Here is an 18268-nt window from a genome sequence, read left to right on the forward strand (position 1 = left end):
CCCAGCTCCCTACAGATCATATTTTTAAATTAGGGTTTTAAAAATCTCATTAACACGGCGGCGTGGGCGGGAGGAGACGCAATGTTTCAAGGACTTGAGACCCTAATTAAGCATTAGGACTCCCCACCCTGGAGTGATTCCAGACCTGTATCTGGGTTAGCCTTGGGTCAGCCCAGCTCAGATTGGGGACGATCCAAAGTGCTAGATCTGGACTGGGGTGGGGAGAGGGAACTACACAGCCCTATCTTCCATATCAGGAGCTTGGACCCTGCAACTTTATTTTGTGGAAAGAACAGAGTGACCAAGCAGGCCAATAATCAGGGCTTGACTGGAAAAATGGAGAGCTCCAGCGTTGGAGCGTTGCGGACACGGCTGACTGCATGTTTCGTTGGCACACAAGTGGTTAATCACGAACCACATCACTCTCTGCTTGGGGTCATTTGCATCCTTTCCTAGAGACAGGTTCAACTTGGTTGAAGGCGTTACAAAACTGACACACTCGCCAACCAAGGCTTCTTTGCTTACGTTAGGCTCTCGATACAAGGAACAGTTGGGGTAATAGAGTCCGTCTGGAAAATCCTTCCAATTATCCCTGTAATAGTCGGTGTCGTTCGGCTGCAGTTCCACACCGTCAATCATTTGACCCCCGTGGCACAGGTATTTCTGGACAGGCGAGGTGGTCCTGCTGGGCCGCTTGGTGTATGGCTTCTTGTTCCGCTTAGATGGGGAGACGCCCACTTTCCGGCAGAGACAAATGCACAGGGCTGCAAAGAGGACGGCTGCCGCCAGTTTTCTCTGCATCGTAAAGTCTTGGAAAGGAGAAAAGAGGTTTGCTCCATTAGCGTCAGATCAACAAATAGGAAGCAGCAGCCACAGCTGAACTAGGCAGCAGAGTGAATGTGCAGCTGCCAGCTGTAGATTTTGCAGAGTGTTGGGCAATATGTTCTCCGGGTATGAACATCTAGCTCAATACTGTCTGCATTGGCATATTACATTGCAATACAGATATACCAAAGCCAACACCATTTCTTCCCCATCCCCCCATACATTTACATTTATATTTCCTCAGTTCACTATATTATTCTTTTCTCCTTCCTCCCACTTCCTTCCACCCCCACTCAATTTCCTCCATACTATTTACAGTAATCTTTGGATTCCACAATCTTCTCAAATCATCTATATATTCTTATTATCTTTCCTTACTATTTTTTCTTCCATCCAGTACTTCACATTTTAATCTAGGCATATTAGCATATCTTTTTTTGCACAATATTTTGCCATATATTCATCAAAGCATTTCCACTCTTTTTTTCATTTTTGATTCGACTGATTTCTTATTATAGCAGTTAATTTTGCCAAGATTAAATATTCATTTAGTTTACAAATCCATTCCTCCTTTGTGGGTATAGTTTGTGACTTCCACCTAGCAGCAATCACTATTCTAGCAACTGTACTTGCATATAGAAAAATTCATCCCACCTCTGTGGTATCTCTTCATCTATCAATCCAAGGAGATATGTCTCTGGTTTCTTTGTTATTTATATTTTCAACATCTTTTTTAGTTCTTCATGTACTACTAAATTTCTTCATTTCCTCACACCTCCACCACATATGCATTGTTGTTCCTATTTCTCCACCACTAAAAATAAAAATAAATACTGTCTGCACTGACTGGCAGTGGTTCTATGGGTTTCAGGCAGAGTTCTTTCCCAGTGCTACCTGGAACTGTTGAGGATTGAACCTGGGACCTTCTGCATGCAAAGCGGATGCTCCCCCACTTCACTTGAGAAGTGCAAATTAGGTAGTTTCTCTTTCAAATGCAAATCCCTTGCTGCCGCAGCTGCTTTTCTTCCTCCTCATGGCTACCACCCAGTTTGCTTGCTAGGTAGAGACTCATTGAGCAAGCAGACAATGGCATTCATTGCTCCTTGTTCTCACTCAAGAGGCAGATGGAAAGGCAGGTTGCAATGATGAAAGGGGGGGTCTTGCCAGTGCAATTTTAGTGAATATTTCTTCTAATATACACCTTTATCTATGCAATTCTGCATAATGTATCCCTTCTTGCAAAGCAGTTTTCTCTAATATAATGCACTTTAATGTTATTTTCACTATTTATTTTTGTATGTGTTACTTGACCAGAGAACAGCATTGCAAAATTCGGAAGATTCAAATTTCAAAGGATGGCTGTGTTTTGCTTTGCATATTGTTTCAAAAAGTGGAAATTAGGAAGGTTCACCTTTAAATCCGAACTGAATCAAATTTCTCCACCATCTCTGCCTGAGGTTATTGGCTATTTTCTATATAGCTGAGCTGTGGTTACACTTTTTTTGCATTCTGTTTTGGTTTATTCTGGACTGTTGATCCTAAGAAACTGATGGTGATGAACTGGTGAATTGCTGTGTTCCCGAAAGGAATAATGTTGTAATGGGGTGGGGTGGGGGGGGGGTGGGAAATCATAGGTAGTAGGTGAGAATACAACAGGAAATATTTTAAGTTTGATTTAGACAGTTTGTAGTCGAGCATTTAGAATATTGGACCGGGACTGTGGAAATCCATGTTCAAATAAACACTTATACGGTGGTCTTGGCCATTCACCATCTCTCAGTAGAACTTACCTCACAGGGTTGTTGTGGAGATTAAAATGTGTTTGTGTGTTTGGGGTGAACCAGGTACCCCACCCTGACCTCCTTGAAGGATGGTTGGGATGAAAATATAGAACACTTTGTGCAATATGGCGACACCTCAGTGTAAATGCATCAGAAATGTGTTTCTTGAAGACTTAAAGAAGGAAGTCTTCTACACTGGTACCTCAGCATACAATTGGCAGTAAAATAATAAAGTTAAGCAAGTCTTATTTTCGTAAGATTAGGATTAATCTAAGGAGACTGTCCAAATTTATTGTGACTCATCCTTCCTTGGGGGCAGATGTTGTAGAAATCCAAGCAAAAGGAATTTTGTCAGCCAGCATTTTGGTAGCTCAGTTATTCTTATAGTACAGTTCGAATTGGTTTGTTTTAATTCCTCTTTGCGGAGAAGCTCTAAGATCAAGATCATGCCTTGTTTTCCAAAATCACTTGGACTCCATACAAACCTTCTGCTTGTACTCCCTATGCAAAAAATGTTTAGAATATTATGCACTGAGATGAAATCGGATTTATGTAGGGGTTTAATGACAATTACTGGTGTAATTCTGCTTGAATGATATAGCTCACATTACTGGAAATGCCTACCCATTATGTATGAAGCACTGGAATGACTGTTGATCAACCTGCAAGGTATGACTGGATAAACTACCAGTGCTTTTTCCTTTCCTTTTTTTAAAAAAAGAAAAAAGGGCGCTAGGACCCACCATAAGGTGGTCACAGTAAGTGCCACACTTTTAACACTGGGGTATGTGGCGGGGGGGGGGGGAGGTACTGCTACTGCATACCCATTAGGTACCCCCAGAAAAAACACTTTATATTACCATTAGATCCATTAGCCATGTTATTTTGGCATGTTAAATCGTTAAATTTAGCAAGCAATAGACAAAATCATGATATATCTTCTCACTGCAGCTAGAATTATTAGTCAAAACTGGGAAAGAGATTCAGAATTTTAAGTTCATTGTGGTTTTACATATTTTTATTCAGATCTGCATTTAATCATCAATTTAATCATCATAATATTTGTTAAGGGTAAAAACCATTCCACCTTTAATGTCTAAGCAAAGGCATTTCAGCGTTCTACATTTGTTCACTTGTAGTTTATCTTTGTCTAAGTTAGTTTCTATTTCTGCTACCTTGACTTACTTTTACATTGTTAAACTTTGTTTTGGAGTAGTCTAAACAGGACTATAAACCAATAAAGGAATCTGAAACTACTCAATTGAATAAAAACAGTTTTACGTTGAAAAAGTATTGTAAAGAGTCTTGTCTCTCATTTATCTTCAGATCGTATAAATCTTTCGCCTTTTATTAAGGATATTTTTCTCTTTTTAATGTGCACTTGCAACCATTTAAAAACTTTCCCCGTGTTATAGCCAAGACCTCATAGGTGAAACTTAACAGGTGGCTTATCTGTTCCATTATCAAATGAAATGCGGCTCCCACAGGCAGAAGCCAAGGCTATTCTGTTTGCCTCCATAGCTCATTAGGATCCTATGAGATCATTAGCTGACTTTGCATCTGGCATCCTGAATCTAAACATATGAAAAGTAAATAAAAATGGACTGGCATGACCCTGAACAGTAATACAAAAGAATGACTGCTAAGCAGTGCAAAGATTCAGGGTTCCTCCAGACAAGTCGAGCATTTGCCCTGATTCACTTGCACAAAGCTTATGCAGAGGTTAAATTATACGGTTTTATTAAGCATTCATCCTGATTTATTTGCAGGGAGGGCATATGACAAAGGAGCATGCATCCTGCATCCATCCTGATTTGCTTCCCGTTAATCATTCATTTATCCCACCCTTTCCCTGCCAGTTCCCAACTGCAAAAAGTCCAACCCTTGTTTTTAAAAGTGGATTTGTTGTGCTAGGGGAACAGAGCACTTTAACTCACCTTAACGGCACAAACCTAAATTTACAGTATGCTCTTGAATCACTCCCACAAACCAGTGACAATCTGAAGGCACTCTTAGCAAAGATGGGAGTAACTTACTCGTCTGTAGAGGGTTTCTGGTAGGCTTCTCTGAGGCTCTGTTCTTTTTGAAGAGCAGGTGTCTCTAAGCTCAAAAAGCCTGTGCTTCTCAGAATATATAGCAGCAGGAGGGGTAACCTTCAATGTCAAGTTTAGCCAATCCTTTGTGTCTGAGCATACACCATCTCTCAACTTTGCGGCCACTGTTCTAAATGCATCAGGAAACTTTCCCCAGGGGTCGCTCCCCTACTGTGGAAAAAGGAAAAAGAAAGAAAGAAAACAACCACCAAAAGCCTCACTAGCTGACCACAGGCTCCAAGCAAAACTTGTGTTACTTTCCCTGTTAGCTTCTCTCTGGTACAGATTGTATAGTTCATTCTAAAAATAGGATGGAAGCAGAGGACAGAGGACCATCACTGGCTGTGGCTGCTGAAATAGGAACACTGGCAGTGCTGATAAAAATATTGCCCGCCCCATATATCTTTGGAATGCAAAAAGCTGCCTTATCAGGAGTCAGACCATTGTTCCATCTCGCTCTGTGTTGTCCACACTGGCAGCCACACTCTAGGATTTCAGAATGGGTTCTTTATCAGCCCTACCCAAAGATGCTGGGGATTGAAGCTGAGGGATTGAAGCTGAGGGACTGAAGCTGAGGTCTTCTGCATGCAAGGCCGTGGCTCTACTATTGAGTGACAGCTTCTTCCCATTGTTTTTGCGAAGTTTCCATGTAGGGATCTGGTAGAATTCTACATAACTCAGATTAATCTGGTGATTATTGGAGCAAGCACAGGCAGACTTCAGTTGTTATGTACTGAAGTTCTCACCCTGGGCCAGCAGGGGGATACTGTAGATAGTTCAGGTCCACATATGCAAATAAGGGATCAAAAGTGATGTTCAGTGATTGGATAGTTACAGAAAAGGGTTACTGTTGCGTTCTAGTGGAGCGGAGAGAATGGTGCGCTTGGCAAAAGAGGCACTGGCGCGCCTGGACCGGGGAGACTGGCATGAGCGGGCTGCCGAATACTTGTTCGTGCAACACATCACCCTTCATGCGGCCACAGGGCAGAGTCCTGCCGAACTGCTTATGGGCTGCCGCCTCAGATCTCCGCTTGACCGGCTGCACTTGGACTTTGCCGTGGCCGAACCCCTAGGCTGTGCCAACACGCCACGGTCCTTTGTTCCAGGAAACAGGTTTTGCCCAGAATTTTGTGGGGGACATTCCTTGGGTGCCAGCCACAGTAGTGGGAGTCACTGGACCTCACTCGTACCAGGTGGCACTCAGACGCTTGTGGCACCGGCACATAGACCAGCTTAGGCGCAGGATTGGGGACTTGGACACTACCGTGGTGCCCCCAACTGCGCTCGTGGCTCCGGAAGAGACACTTACAGATGGTGAGGCTCCACCTACACCTCTCTCGCAAACTGCCAGCGTGGAGCCGAACCAAGCTGCTTCAGAGGGTCTGCCAGACTTACCACAGACTCAGACCACTCCACTTGCGGAGGCTCCACCCACAGCAGCGGATCCAGGGGACTTGGTTTCAATGCCACCTAGGGTCGCGCCACAGCCTCAGCAAGAATCGGGCGGCCCTCCGGACCTGGGTACCGCTCCCTGGCGGTCTGGCAGAGTTTCCAAGTGCCCAACTTATTTAAAGGACTATGTTGTTGGACATGTAATACTGTCGGTCTAATGGAAGTAGGTGAAATGTATTTGATATGCTTTTGTGCCTAATTGAACCATTACGCGTAGTGCTGTATATAAGGAAACCATTACGATTGTAACTAACGCCTTATCTCGGTGGGGAGGGGTGTTATGTACTGAAGTTCTCACCCTGGGCCAGCAGGGGGATACTGTAGATAGTTCAGGTCCACATATGCAAATAAGGGATCGAAAGTGATGTTCAGTGATTGGATAGTACAGAAAATGGTTACTGTTGCGTTCTAGTGGAGCTCTATATAAGCAGGTTGGCTGAACCCTTCAGTTCAGTTCAGTTCTGGCCTGTGAATAAACAAGAGCTGTTTGAAGAATCGCTGTGTCGTCTGATATGTTCACCCACAACTTAACATCAGCCTTCCTAGATCTACCTTATTTTGGGGAGGATTAGAAAACGGGGGTTCTCTGTGAGCACATTCTGGGACTGGAGGCTTGTTTTCAGTACCCAAATCAAACTGATTGTTAACAGCGTGACTTGAATAAAGCAGATGGAGTCCAGAGAGAAAAGAAATTGATCATACTTTATTGGGTAAACTGAACAAAAAGGGTAGATAATATGAGAAGAAACAAACAGAAATGTTTTGTCTTTCTTAGCAGTTCAGGCCTTGTCTACAGCAGGGCAGCATACTCATACAGTGGAGAAACTCTCTCAGATATACAGAGCCAATCAGAGCACAAGTTATCCCAGCAAGGATCATGTCATTCTGAGTGGTTGCTAGGCAACACCTTCACCCCCACTTCAGTTGGCTGAATCTAAACAGAATTAACCCTTAGGTTACTAACTGATTGATCCCTGTACTTCCAACACTGAGGGAGGAACCATTTATGAACAATTTTCATCAAGTTTTCTATAATAGAGGCTGAGACTGAATAGAATTGTTTTGTGGACCATTTTTGTGGATCATCTTATCAATTTCTTCCCACAAATCCTGTTCACATACTGACTTCAAAGCAGTCAAGGAATAATTGAGAAAGGAGAGCTGTGCATATTTGAGAAACTTGTCCTTTGATACATGATGTTGGCAGAATTACTGTATCTTCAAATACAAGGGTCTAGAACAGCAGAATACGTATAATCAGCAGAAGAAATAAAAATATTTGCTGAATGTTTTTGGTGTCCATTAATCATGTGGAATCAAAGTATTTAATTAAATCTTGCAACTCCAAACAGTTCAGTTAAAGAAGCTATCAATATATTTAAAATGTTTAAGGGTGCAATCTGATATGCACTTAGCTGGGAATAAATCCCATTGGGTTCACATTTCACTGTAATAAGCACTCTGAACACCAGGGGGTGATGTGGACCAGCTGAAAAAAGCTGGTCTGTTATGAACACTTGGATGTAGAACAGCCAATTTTTCAAAAAAAGTGGGCCACAAGAATATTTCCACATAGAATCCATGGGCCACACATTGAACAACAACAATAACAACAACAGCAACTGTATAATAATAATAATAATAATAATAATAATAATAATAATAATTTATGCCCCTCCCATCTGGTTGGGTTTCTCCAGCCATTCTGGGGAAATTAAGGATGCATTGCAACCATCGATGTAGATCTTTGTTGTTTGTTTAAATTTTTATTATAAAATACACACATATTGCAAATATACAAGCATACAAACATACATTTCATACAATCCTTCAATATATACAAACATACCTACATTCAGTCTCACAGATAATTCCTTTTCCCATCACCATCCACCACCCCTCACCCCAGCTTTGTGTTAGACTTCCAATCTACTCAATTGCAATTTCTTTCCACTTCTATTACTTTCTTTCACACACCTTTAACCTGATTTCATGCTTCTTTTTCTATTACACATTGTTATCCATCTTTTTTTAGTATTTCAGTATTTAAAACGGAACTTGTTTATTCTAATAGGAGTTCTATGGTTTTGCAAGTATCCTTTAAATAGATCTATTTCTACTATTTTCTGTACACATATGTGGACAAATGATTTGGAGTGCCCAATACAGTGGAACCTTGGATGTCTGCGCTGGTGCAATTTGGCGCTTCTGCGCATGCGCGAGCAGCAAAGCCCAGAAGTAACCCGTTCCGGTACTTCCAGGTTTCCTGCCGTCCGCAACCCAAAAACACGTAACCTGAAGCGTCTGTAACATGAGGTATGGACTGTATCTTCTTTCAGAGTGACTGAAGTTGTGGTCCCATCCCCCCAATGTTCCATAGTATACAACAGAACTTGCACACCATGCTCTTGAAATTGAAGCACCATCTGTTTCCAGTGTTCCTAAATACTTCGCTTTGAAGCGCACAGAACAATTAAGTGTTCTCCGCACACACCTTCTCCAGAGTGACCCTAGGAGCAAATTATCTGTGGACGACTCAGTTCCTTTCACTATGACTGGCTCCAATCAGCACAAACTGCACTGCAAAAATAGTAACAGATATTTGACATCCCCCCCTTCAACCCTGCCCACTATATCTCTGCTCATTCTCTGATAACAGCAACATGCAGCCAAAGGGGCAGCAGATCACTGGCAGCAAATTCATTCTTAAAAATGTCAGAACAAGCAAGCAACTACAGTGGTATCTCGGGTTACATTCGCTTCAGGTTACATACGCTTCAGGTTACAGACTCCGCTAACCCAGAAATAGTACCTCGGGTTAAGAACTTTGCTTCAGGATGAGAGCAGAAATCATGCTCCGGTGGTGAGGCAGCAGCAGGAGGCCCCATTAGCTAAAGCGGTGCTTCAGGTTAAGAACAGTTTCAGGTTAAGACCGGACCTCCAGAACGAATTAAGTTCTTAACCAGAGGTACCACTGTATATGACTATAAGTGGCAAGTGCAGAGAGGCCCTAACATAAAAGAACATAAACAGACACGGAACGTACTGTACAATATTGGGAAAATTCAGAACTTTAAGGGAAACCCCACAGCTAACTGGTTCTTAAAGGTTCGGGGTCTTGCAGAGGGGAGAGCCTGAGGGATTATCCTAACTGCACAGAGGTAAGTAACCTTGGCTCATATGGTGGCAGCTCTCTGTTTACTGAGCACATGCAGACTTAAAGTCTGATACACCTGTGGATTACGCCTGCAAGCCCCCCTTTTTGCCCAGCTGTGGCTGTGCCTTTATTTGTAAAGCAAGTGGGGGTGGCTTGGCCAAAATAGCATTGCAGGCCAAATGTGGAGGTCTGGTAGACCTAATTAGACCCATTAAATGGAAGTTCCTGACTTCTGCTTTAGAACAGAAGCAGCTGCAAAAACAGATCACATTTCTAACTTTTTGTTGTCAGGGTTGTTGTTTGTTTGTTTCTTGCACATGAGCTAGATCAGCCATCTTTCTGAACCATCCCCAAATAATCTGAGCCTATGTTTCTGGCACATATTCCTTTATGTTTGGGGGTGTATATACCCAAGCAAGCAGCATTTAACAATAATTTGTGGCGTTTATCAACTAGTCCTTTCTTTGATTTGTTTCTGCTTGAAGAAAATGCTGGTGGAACAGGTATCTTCATGACAGATAAAGGTAAAGGGACCCCTGACCATTAGGTCCAGTCGTGACCGACTTTGGGGTTGCGGTGCTCATCTCGCTTTATTGGCCGAGGGAGCCGGCGTACAGCAGGACTAAGCCGCTTCTGGCGAACCAGAGCAGCGCATGGAAACGCCGTTTACCTTCCCACCGGAGCAGTACCTATTTATCTACTTGCACTTTGACGTGCTTTTGAACTGTTAGGTTGGCAGGAGCAGGGACCGAGGAACGGGAGCTCACCCCGTCGTGGGGATTCGAACCGCCGACCTTCTGATCAGCCCTAGGCTCTGTGGTTTAACCCACAGCACCACCCGCGTCCCTAATCTTCATGATACTTAGTGCCTTTTCTATATAATATTTCCCCTCCTACAGACATACTTCTAAAGACCTTTTGCTTGTTTTTAGCTACTTTTACATGTAATAATAATAATAATAATAATAGTAATAATATTTTTTATTTATAGCCCGCCCTCCCCAGCTAAGACCGAGCTCAGGGCGGCTAACACCAAATATAAAAACAATTGATTGAAATACTGCTTAAAAAGCAAGATTAAAATACAACATTAAAACATTAAAATGCAGCCTCATTTCAGTGGAAACTCAATCAAAAACTTTTTTTGGGGATGAAAACGTCAAGTCTTCACCAAGGCTAACTATCCAGACTGGTCCTACACAGGCCAGAAAAAAGCCAGGGAAGTCCCCAAATAGGAGTTCCAACACAGAAGGAGAAAGGAAAAAAGAAAGAGGGGGAAGGAATCAAATTGATTCCAAGCCAAAGGCCAGGCGGAACAACTCTGTCTTAGAAAGAAATCAGATCCTGCAGGGCCCTGGTCTCATGAGACAGAGCATTTCACCAGGCTGGAGCCAGTGTTGAAAAGGCCCTGGCTCTGGTTGAGGCTAATCTGACTTCCTTAGGGCCCGGGACCACTAGGGTGTTGCTATTTATGGACCTTAAGGTAAAAAGAAAGAAGGGACACGGGTGGCACTGGTCATATGACACGGAAGCTGTCTGCGGATAAACGGCAGCTCCCTCGGCCTATAGAGCGAGATGAGCGTCGTAACCCCAGAGTCATCCGTGATTGGACCTAATGGTCAGGGGTATCTTTACCTTTACATGCAAAAAAAGCTAAAGGACCTCTGGATGGTTAAGTCCAGTCAAAGGCGGCTATGGGGTTGTGGCGCTCATCTCGCTTTCAGGCCGAGGGAGCCGGCATTTGTCCACAGACAACTTTCCGGGTCATGTGGCCAGCATGACTAAACCACTTCTGGCGCAACAGGACACCGTGATGGAAAACAGAGCGCACGGAAATGCCATTTACCTTCCTGCCACAGCAATACCTATTTATCTACTTGCGCTGGTATGCTTTCAAACTGCTAGGTTGGCAGAAGCTGGGAAGAGCAACATGAACTCACCACTGTCGTGTAGATTCAAACAGCTGACCTTCCGATCAGCAAGCGCAAGAGACTCAGTGGTTTAGACCACAGCGCCATGTAAAAGTGGCTAAAAACCTGTAAAAGCAACTAGAATCCCAGATATTACTGTTAAGTGCTATTTAAAAAATGTTTTAAATGTTTTATAAGTTATTAGAAACTTTAGAACCACAAAGTCATTTGGGAAACATTAGTTCATAATTTTTTTTAATGAGCAGAATGAACATGAGTTAATGGGCTACCAAAATATGTCAGTTAAAGCTGCATTGGAAAGCATTATCCGTATTTAACATTCACCAGATTGGCAAAAATGTATAAAAAAGAAAAAGGTATATGTTGGAAGTGTAATGAAAATGAGGGATCTTTTTTCACATGTGGTGGTCCTGTAAAATAATTAAGGAATGTTGGGAAATTATATATAATGAATTAAAAAAGATATTTAAAAAAAACTTTCCCTAAAACACCTGAGATTTTTCTCTTAGGAATGGCAACAATGAAGGTCCCCCAAAACCAAAAGGGTTTATTACTATACTGCAGCTAGAACCTTATTGGCACAAAAGTGGAGAACGAGTATAGTACCCTCTAAGGAAGAATGGCAGTATAAAATGTTTGAATATGCTGAACTGGCTGGTTTGATGAACAGGATAAGAGAAAAAGATAAAGAATACAAGGAGGAAGGGAAAATGTTTATTGAATATTTTAAAAACCATCATAAACAAATACATAGCTTAGCAGGTCTCACGTAAATCCAGCGGAGTTGAAATAGATAGTTTTTAATAGGTAACAAATTGGATGATTAAAAAGATGTGGATTATGCGGAGTGGTAGAAAAGCAAAGGAACCAGGAAAAGGGTGGAAGGGAAGTCATATGGTATATGTATACATGCTGTATTTGGTACAAAGTTGTAAGTGGGACAGGAGGAGGGGAGGGGGGGTTAAATATGCTCTGTTCCTGTTTTTGAAAATGCAAATAAAAAATAAATGGGAAAAAGGAAAGCAGTATCAGTCTGGAAAGTCCAGCCTCAATGGTCAGCCTCAACAGTCAGTGCAAGGGCTTCTGGGATTGCACTTGCAAAGTATTGTGGGATTGCTAGGCACTGTTTTGCCTTTTTGCCCTTTCTGGGCTCTTTGAGGGCCATTTTTAAAGTCACTTCTGGATTTGGCACAGTGCATGCAGTCGCAGTCGCATGTCAGTTGGACCCGTGTAAATAAGGAGTTGCCTGTAATAATAAACAGGATATTTATTACTGCTCAGTCAGGCAATTGACTGAGTCAACTGGGAATGACAGGTTCAAATTAAGCAGAACTGGGACTGGCACCTACTTTTGTTATTTGGGTTAAGTTAATATACAGGAATCCAGTTGCTACTGTATGTGTAGACAGCAGAAGATAAAAAAGGCAGTCTAGAGTAGCAATACAGGGATGTCCATTATCCCCCTTGTTGTTCAACACTATGATAGTCATTGGTAGAGAATGTAAGATCTAGCTAAGAGAATGAAGGTCTTAGAATAGGAAGCAACATCTGTAAGGCCAGCCTTTATTTTTTAGTGAAAAATCAAGAAATTTATCTCGAGAAAACACTAAAGGTTTTTCAAGACTATTGTAAGATCTAAGGCCATAAGATTAATCTAAATGAAATCTGAATGGTTCAGTTATAATGCACAGCAGAAGGTTAGACTCAACTATACCAATGCCATTCAGAGCTGTTAGCTCTGTCATACACATTTATGTGTCAACCACTATAAGCTTATGCAGGAAGGAAACAATTATTTTAGCTTGCAAGTGTGGTGAGAGAGATGTGATTGCTGCCAGAAGTTTTTGCACCATACCAGAAGGAATGGGCGGCAGCTAGCAAAGTTGCTCAGGATCTGAAGATTCTAAATCACTCCTGTGTGGGAGATAGGACACTTCAGAAATTACTTGCTATTTTCCTGGTAAAAACTGATTGCACATATATATATATATTATCCAAAAATGCATACAAAGATGTGTTTCCTTGGAAAATTGCACACAAAAATGCTGACAAAAATTCATGAAGATTCTCCCCCCCCCCCCGCTGCCCCAAAGCTCTACTGCAGTAATGTGGGGGACTGGATTTAAGACTGAAAAAACAGAGAAACCAAAAGGAACTGAAATGGACAAATGCAGTATATCCATTGCCTACCCACCAATCACGGTGGTGATTTCACTTGTTGACTAAAAACAGGCTCATTTCCCGTAAAGAAATTACCGTATTTTTCGCGCTATAAGACGCACCAGACCACAAGACACACCTAGTTTTTAGAGGAGGAAAACAAGAAAAAAAAATATTTCAAAAAAACCTCAGAAGCCAGAACAGCAAGAGGGATCGCTGCACAGGGAAAGCAGCAATCCCTCTTGCTGTTCTGGCTTTTGGGATAGCTGTGCAGCCTGCATTCACCCCATAAGACGCACACACATTTTCCCTTACTTTTTAGGAGGGAAAAAGTGAGTCTTATAGAGCAAAAAATACGGTACTTAGAATGGCTTCTGCCCATTTTGCTTCAGAACCGTAATTCTCAGAGGATGTGGGAGGAGAGGATGGCAAGGGTGGCGGGAAGGTCTTAGAATAGGAAGAAACATTTAAACAATATAAAGTATTTGTGTTCTATGTTATAAATCAAGCACTGCTAGTTGTTGTTTCTTTTTGTTTTCCAATGTGATTCATTATCAATTAGAAAATCGGTGTGGCACAAGCAAATCTTTATTCTGAGTGTGTGGCCCAGAGGAAAATGTTTGAGAGCTCATGGAATAAAATATCCTAAGGACCACCAATGGCATGTTTTGACAGTGGTCAGCAGCAAACATTCTCCCTACCATACTGAAACACGCTTCTGCTTTAAAACTTACCACCAGAGGGGAGAAAACATCCATTTTTAAATAGAGGCTGAATCAATCTGAAAAAAGGTAGAATTCCACCAGAAGCTGATAAGAGCGCAAAAAAGATTTTGATGTCCACAACCAGTGATCACACACTGCATGGAATATAGTCCTAGTTTTAAAACCCTACTGGAAAATATGGACCTTGTTCAACTTCATGTTTGAAAGTTAGAAGCCAGTTCTGAAAGCACAACTTTTTCCTGGAGCCTGAGTCTGACTGGGGAGATTTCTGCTCCCCGGCTCCCTCCCACCATCCAGAAACTCTAATTTCCTAATGCATTTACTGGTAGAAGGGTGGGCTGACTCAGAGGCTGCTCTCAAGTGACGTATCTCCCAAGAAAAACAACTGTTCTTGTTAGGCGTTCAGCACGCCCCACCTACTGCTACTTATTTTGAGAGACGCATAGATTTCCGGGCACACAGAGAGACCTGACGTACTAAAGAAGAGGGTCTTTGAAAAGCTCCAAATAAGGGTAAGTTGTTTCATCTTTTAAAATGAATTTACAGGGCTTACAGCTGCTCAGTCACATCCTGGATACTCTTACCTCTTGGATACTTACAGTTCAGTTGTCAGCAGAGTAAGAGGTCAATATTCTAGACGCTGTGGTTTTCTTTCTTCCTTCCCCTCCCAAATGTCATCTTCAACATTCTGCTGTCATTCTATAGGTCCTTAATGTTCATATTTATTAAATCTGCTTCATTAAATTAAATGGAGTCCTTGCAGCTGCTGTGTTGCATAAATCGTAGACATGTCTGCCAATTTCCTTTTATTTTTAAGCTGCTCTGAATGGAGACATTATTTGCAAGGGTGTCCGTTCATGTTAGGATCAGAGTGCTGGGTTGCCTAATGATCTCACAGCATCTAAATGAGCAGTGGAGGCAAAAGGATTTCCCTTGGTTTGCAGTTTGAGGCGGTCGTATTTCATTGCATAACACAACAGATAAACCATCTGGGGGTTTATTCTTTGAGTGCTCTGCATTTACAAAGCTTTTAAGGCAGCTGTTGACAGGATGTTTAAACCCTTGTTGTCGTCACCAGCCGTTATAAACGTATCCCAAAATGATAGCATATATGGGGTGCAAGAAATTTCTGAAACAATGTCGGATTGTAGAGACTTCTCAGCAAAGAGGCTCTCCTTTTATATCAAGGAAAAAATGGAAGATAAGATAGAGCATGACATATAAACATGACCACAAGGTTCCTTCAGTTTGGTTTTTTAATAAAACCTGCCTTTGTAGCTCCTTCTAAACTCAGGGGAAAGAGCAGAATTCTACACATTTTATTTTCCCACCATTTTGAGATATACAATACATGCCTGCATGCACACACATTCCAAATAGTTTCAGAAAAATTTGATTAGATTAATCCTGGTTTTGTAAAAATGGGAGGAAATTGACCACACCCCTCTGCACTGTTATTACACACCAAATCTTACTGCTTTTCCACCAATTGTGTGCTACGCAATTAGGGCACCAGTTTGGGGTTGTATTCAATGGCATGCTTGTATTGCTTCTAGACACAGTTTATATTTGATGCATTTACCGTATTTTTTGCTCTATAACACGCACCTGACCATAACACGCACATCGTTTTTAGAGGAGGAAAACAAGGGAAAAAACATTCTGAATGAAACAGTGGATGTATCATTTTTGTGCTTCATGCTGTGGCCACAGACATGTGATCTGATGGTGAATTTGGGGTGACCCAATGCAAAAATCCTGAGAATCCCTGTGGATCCATGCTTTGTAACCACGTTTTTGCACCATTGCAGCCCCAGGCAACAGTGGGTGTGTGATTTTTGGGGGGCAGGCTGTAGCCATGGACATGCTATGTGCTCTAATGGTGAATTTGGGCTGACCCAATGCAAAGATCCTGAGGATCCATGTGGATCCATGCTTTGTAACCACGTTTTTGCACCATTGCAGCCCTGTTTTTGCATCAGATCATTGCTATGTGATCTGATGGTGAATTTGGGGTGACCCAATGCAAAGATCCTGAGGATCCATGTGGATCCGTGCTTTGTAACCACGTTTTAAGTGGGGAGGGAAGGAAAAATATAGAAGGGACAAGGAGCACGAGAGGGGTGTGCGGAGAAGCAGCTGGCTAAGAATGCAGGAGAGGGGTTTAAAGGGGGGGTGGGAAGGAAGGCAAAAGTCCACCCACCCACTCAAGCCAGCCTTCTCTCTCTCTCTCATCTGCATGTTTTCCGCTGCCTGCCGAGTCCCCAGACGCAGCAGCAGCAGCACCACCGGAGCAGGGACGCTCTGCTTTCCTCTCTACTTGCCTGGAGGGGAGGGGATTTCACTGCTCTTTGTTCCGTCTGAGCAAACAGCAACCGAAACAGTACAGGGTGGGCAGTAAGACCCTGAGGCAGAATGCAGGAAAGCAGCAGCCTCCTCTCCTCCGTGACGGCGCAATATGATTTTTGCCATGCACTTGGGACAAACGGCTCCAGGGACCACACATTCGCTCTATAACACGCACAGACATTTCCCCTTACTTTTTAGGAGAAAAAATATGCGTGTTATAGAGGGAAAAATACGGTACCTTACAATATATTCACCATACCTTCACAGTGGCGTAGTGTGGGTTGTCAGCACCCAAGGCAAGGCAAGTAATTTGCGCCCCCTAACCCGTGGATTTGCGCCCCCTAACCCTAACCCCCAGATGTTGCGCCCGGTGCGGCCGGCCCCCCCTGCACCCCCCACGCTACGCCACTGTACCTTCACCATCCCTCCCCCCAACAATCTGTCTCCAGATTATGCAAAATGAGCTTCTATAATTCCCTGCTTGATTCTCATCTCAGCTCTTAGAAACTACAGTGGTACCTCTGGTTATGAACTTAATTTGTTCAGGAGGTCCATTCTTATCCTGAAACTGTTCTTAACATGAAGTGCCACCTCTGGCACACGATTTCCGCTCACATCTTGGGGCAAAGTTTGCATCCAGAACCAGAAGAGTTTGTATAATAATAATAATAATAATAATTTATTATTTCTACCCCACCCATCTAGCTAGGTTTCCCCAGCCACTCTGGACTGCATCCAGCAAAATATTAAAATACAATAGTCTATTAAAAGCAGGGCTGCCTTCTGATGTATTCTAAAAGCCTGGTAGTTATTTTTCTCTTTGACATCTGGTGGGAGGGCATTCCACAGGGCATGTGCCACTACCGAGAAGGCCCTCTGCCTGGTTCCCTGTAATTTGGCTTCTGGCAGCGAGGGAATCGCCAGAAGGCCCTTGGCGCTGGAGCTCAGTGTCTGGGCAGAACGATGGGGGTGGAGACGCTCCTTCAGGTATACTGGACCGAGGCCGTTTAGGGCTTTAAAGGTCAGCACCAACACTTTGAATTGTGCTTGGAAACGTACTGGGAGCCAATGTAGGACTTTCAAGACCGGTGTTATGTGGTTTCGGCAGCCGCTCCCAGTCACCAGTCTAGCTGCCGCATATCCAAAGGTACCACTGTATATATCTTAATCTAAGGGTTCAGCCAGTAGCCACAGCTACAAAGCATTAACTGGCCAGAACATTAGCCAATGGGTAGGAAGAAAGAAGGCCGTGTGCAGACTCTTGGGATCTACAGGTTATCTATGGATCAATACAGTGCCATCGTGGCTGCCCCCCCACGCTGGGCAACCTGCCCCTGTGGGCAGCATGCCACGCTGCTGGGACATGCGCCAGCCACACCCCCGCTTGCTCTCAGCCCCTGGTACCAGAGCATGAAGCTCCACCACTGCGCTTGCTCTCCTGGTTTCTGTCTCAATGCATTTCTTCTCTGCCTGTGGAGTTATTGATACAATAACAAGTGTGGCCGGCTGCAACAAAATGGTGCAGTGCATTGCCAGCTCCTAAGAGGAGTGTTCCTGGAAGATCTCCAGCCAGCCTCAGACAGAAGGCACCATTTGGGTTGGTGTTGCTGCTGATGGTGGGAAGAGTTCCAAGAAGAGAAATAGACGCCCTTTTCCCCCTCTACCATCCTCATGAAACCTTCCCTTGCTATGAAGTGTTAATGGGATCAGTTTTGGAGTCGATTACCAGCCCTGAAACTTACTACTGTACTTTATTGGGTGCAAGTGTCACATGGGAGGTTTTTGAGGGAAGTTT

General features: G+C 43.1%; 2 protein-coding genes across 5 annotated transcripts in view; one reads left to right on the forward strand and one right to left on the reverse strand.

The window, feature by feature from the left end:
• Nucleotides 1–16275, reverse strand: PRND (prion like protein doppel). Of its 3 annotated transcripts, XM_079955287.1 has the most exons (3): nt 14724–16272; nt 4643–4870; nt 1–809 (listed from the first exon to the last, which is right to left on the reverse strand). In XM_079955287.1, exon 3 carries the CDS (start codon nt 799–801, stop codon nt 277–279), a length of 525 nt encoding a protein of 174 aa, XP_079811413.1. In that variant the 5' UTR covers nt 802–809; nt 4643–4870; nt 14724–16272; the 3' UTR covers nt 1–276. The 3 variants fall into 3 exon arrangements, with proteins under 3 accessions (XP_079811413.1, XP_079811414.1, XP_079811412.1); XM_079955288.1 differs by lacking the exon at nt 4643–4870 and having other exon boundaries at nt 14724–16275; XM_079955286.1 differs by lacking the exon at nt 14724–16272 and having other exon boundaries at nt 4643–4987.
• LOC307203848 (uncharacterized protein) overlaps nt 14499–18268 on the forward strand; it is a 20031-nt gene continuing 16261 nt past the window's right edge. For both annotated transcript variants that reach the window (XM_079955039.1, XM_079955041.1), the window contains exon 1: nt 14499–14636. The gene's annotated coding sequence lies outside the window, so the exon portion shown is untranslated. The remainder of the gene's footprint in view (nt 14637–18268) is intronic.

Source organism: Podarcis cretensis, assembly GCF_951804945.1.
Source record: "Podarcis cretensis genome assembly, chromosome: 15".
NCBI lineage: Eukaryota > Metazoa > Chordata > Lepidosauria > Squamata > Lacertidae > Podarcis > Podarcis cretensis.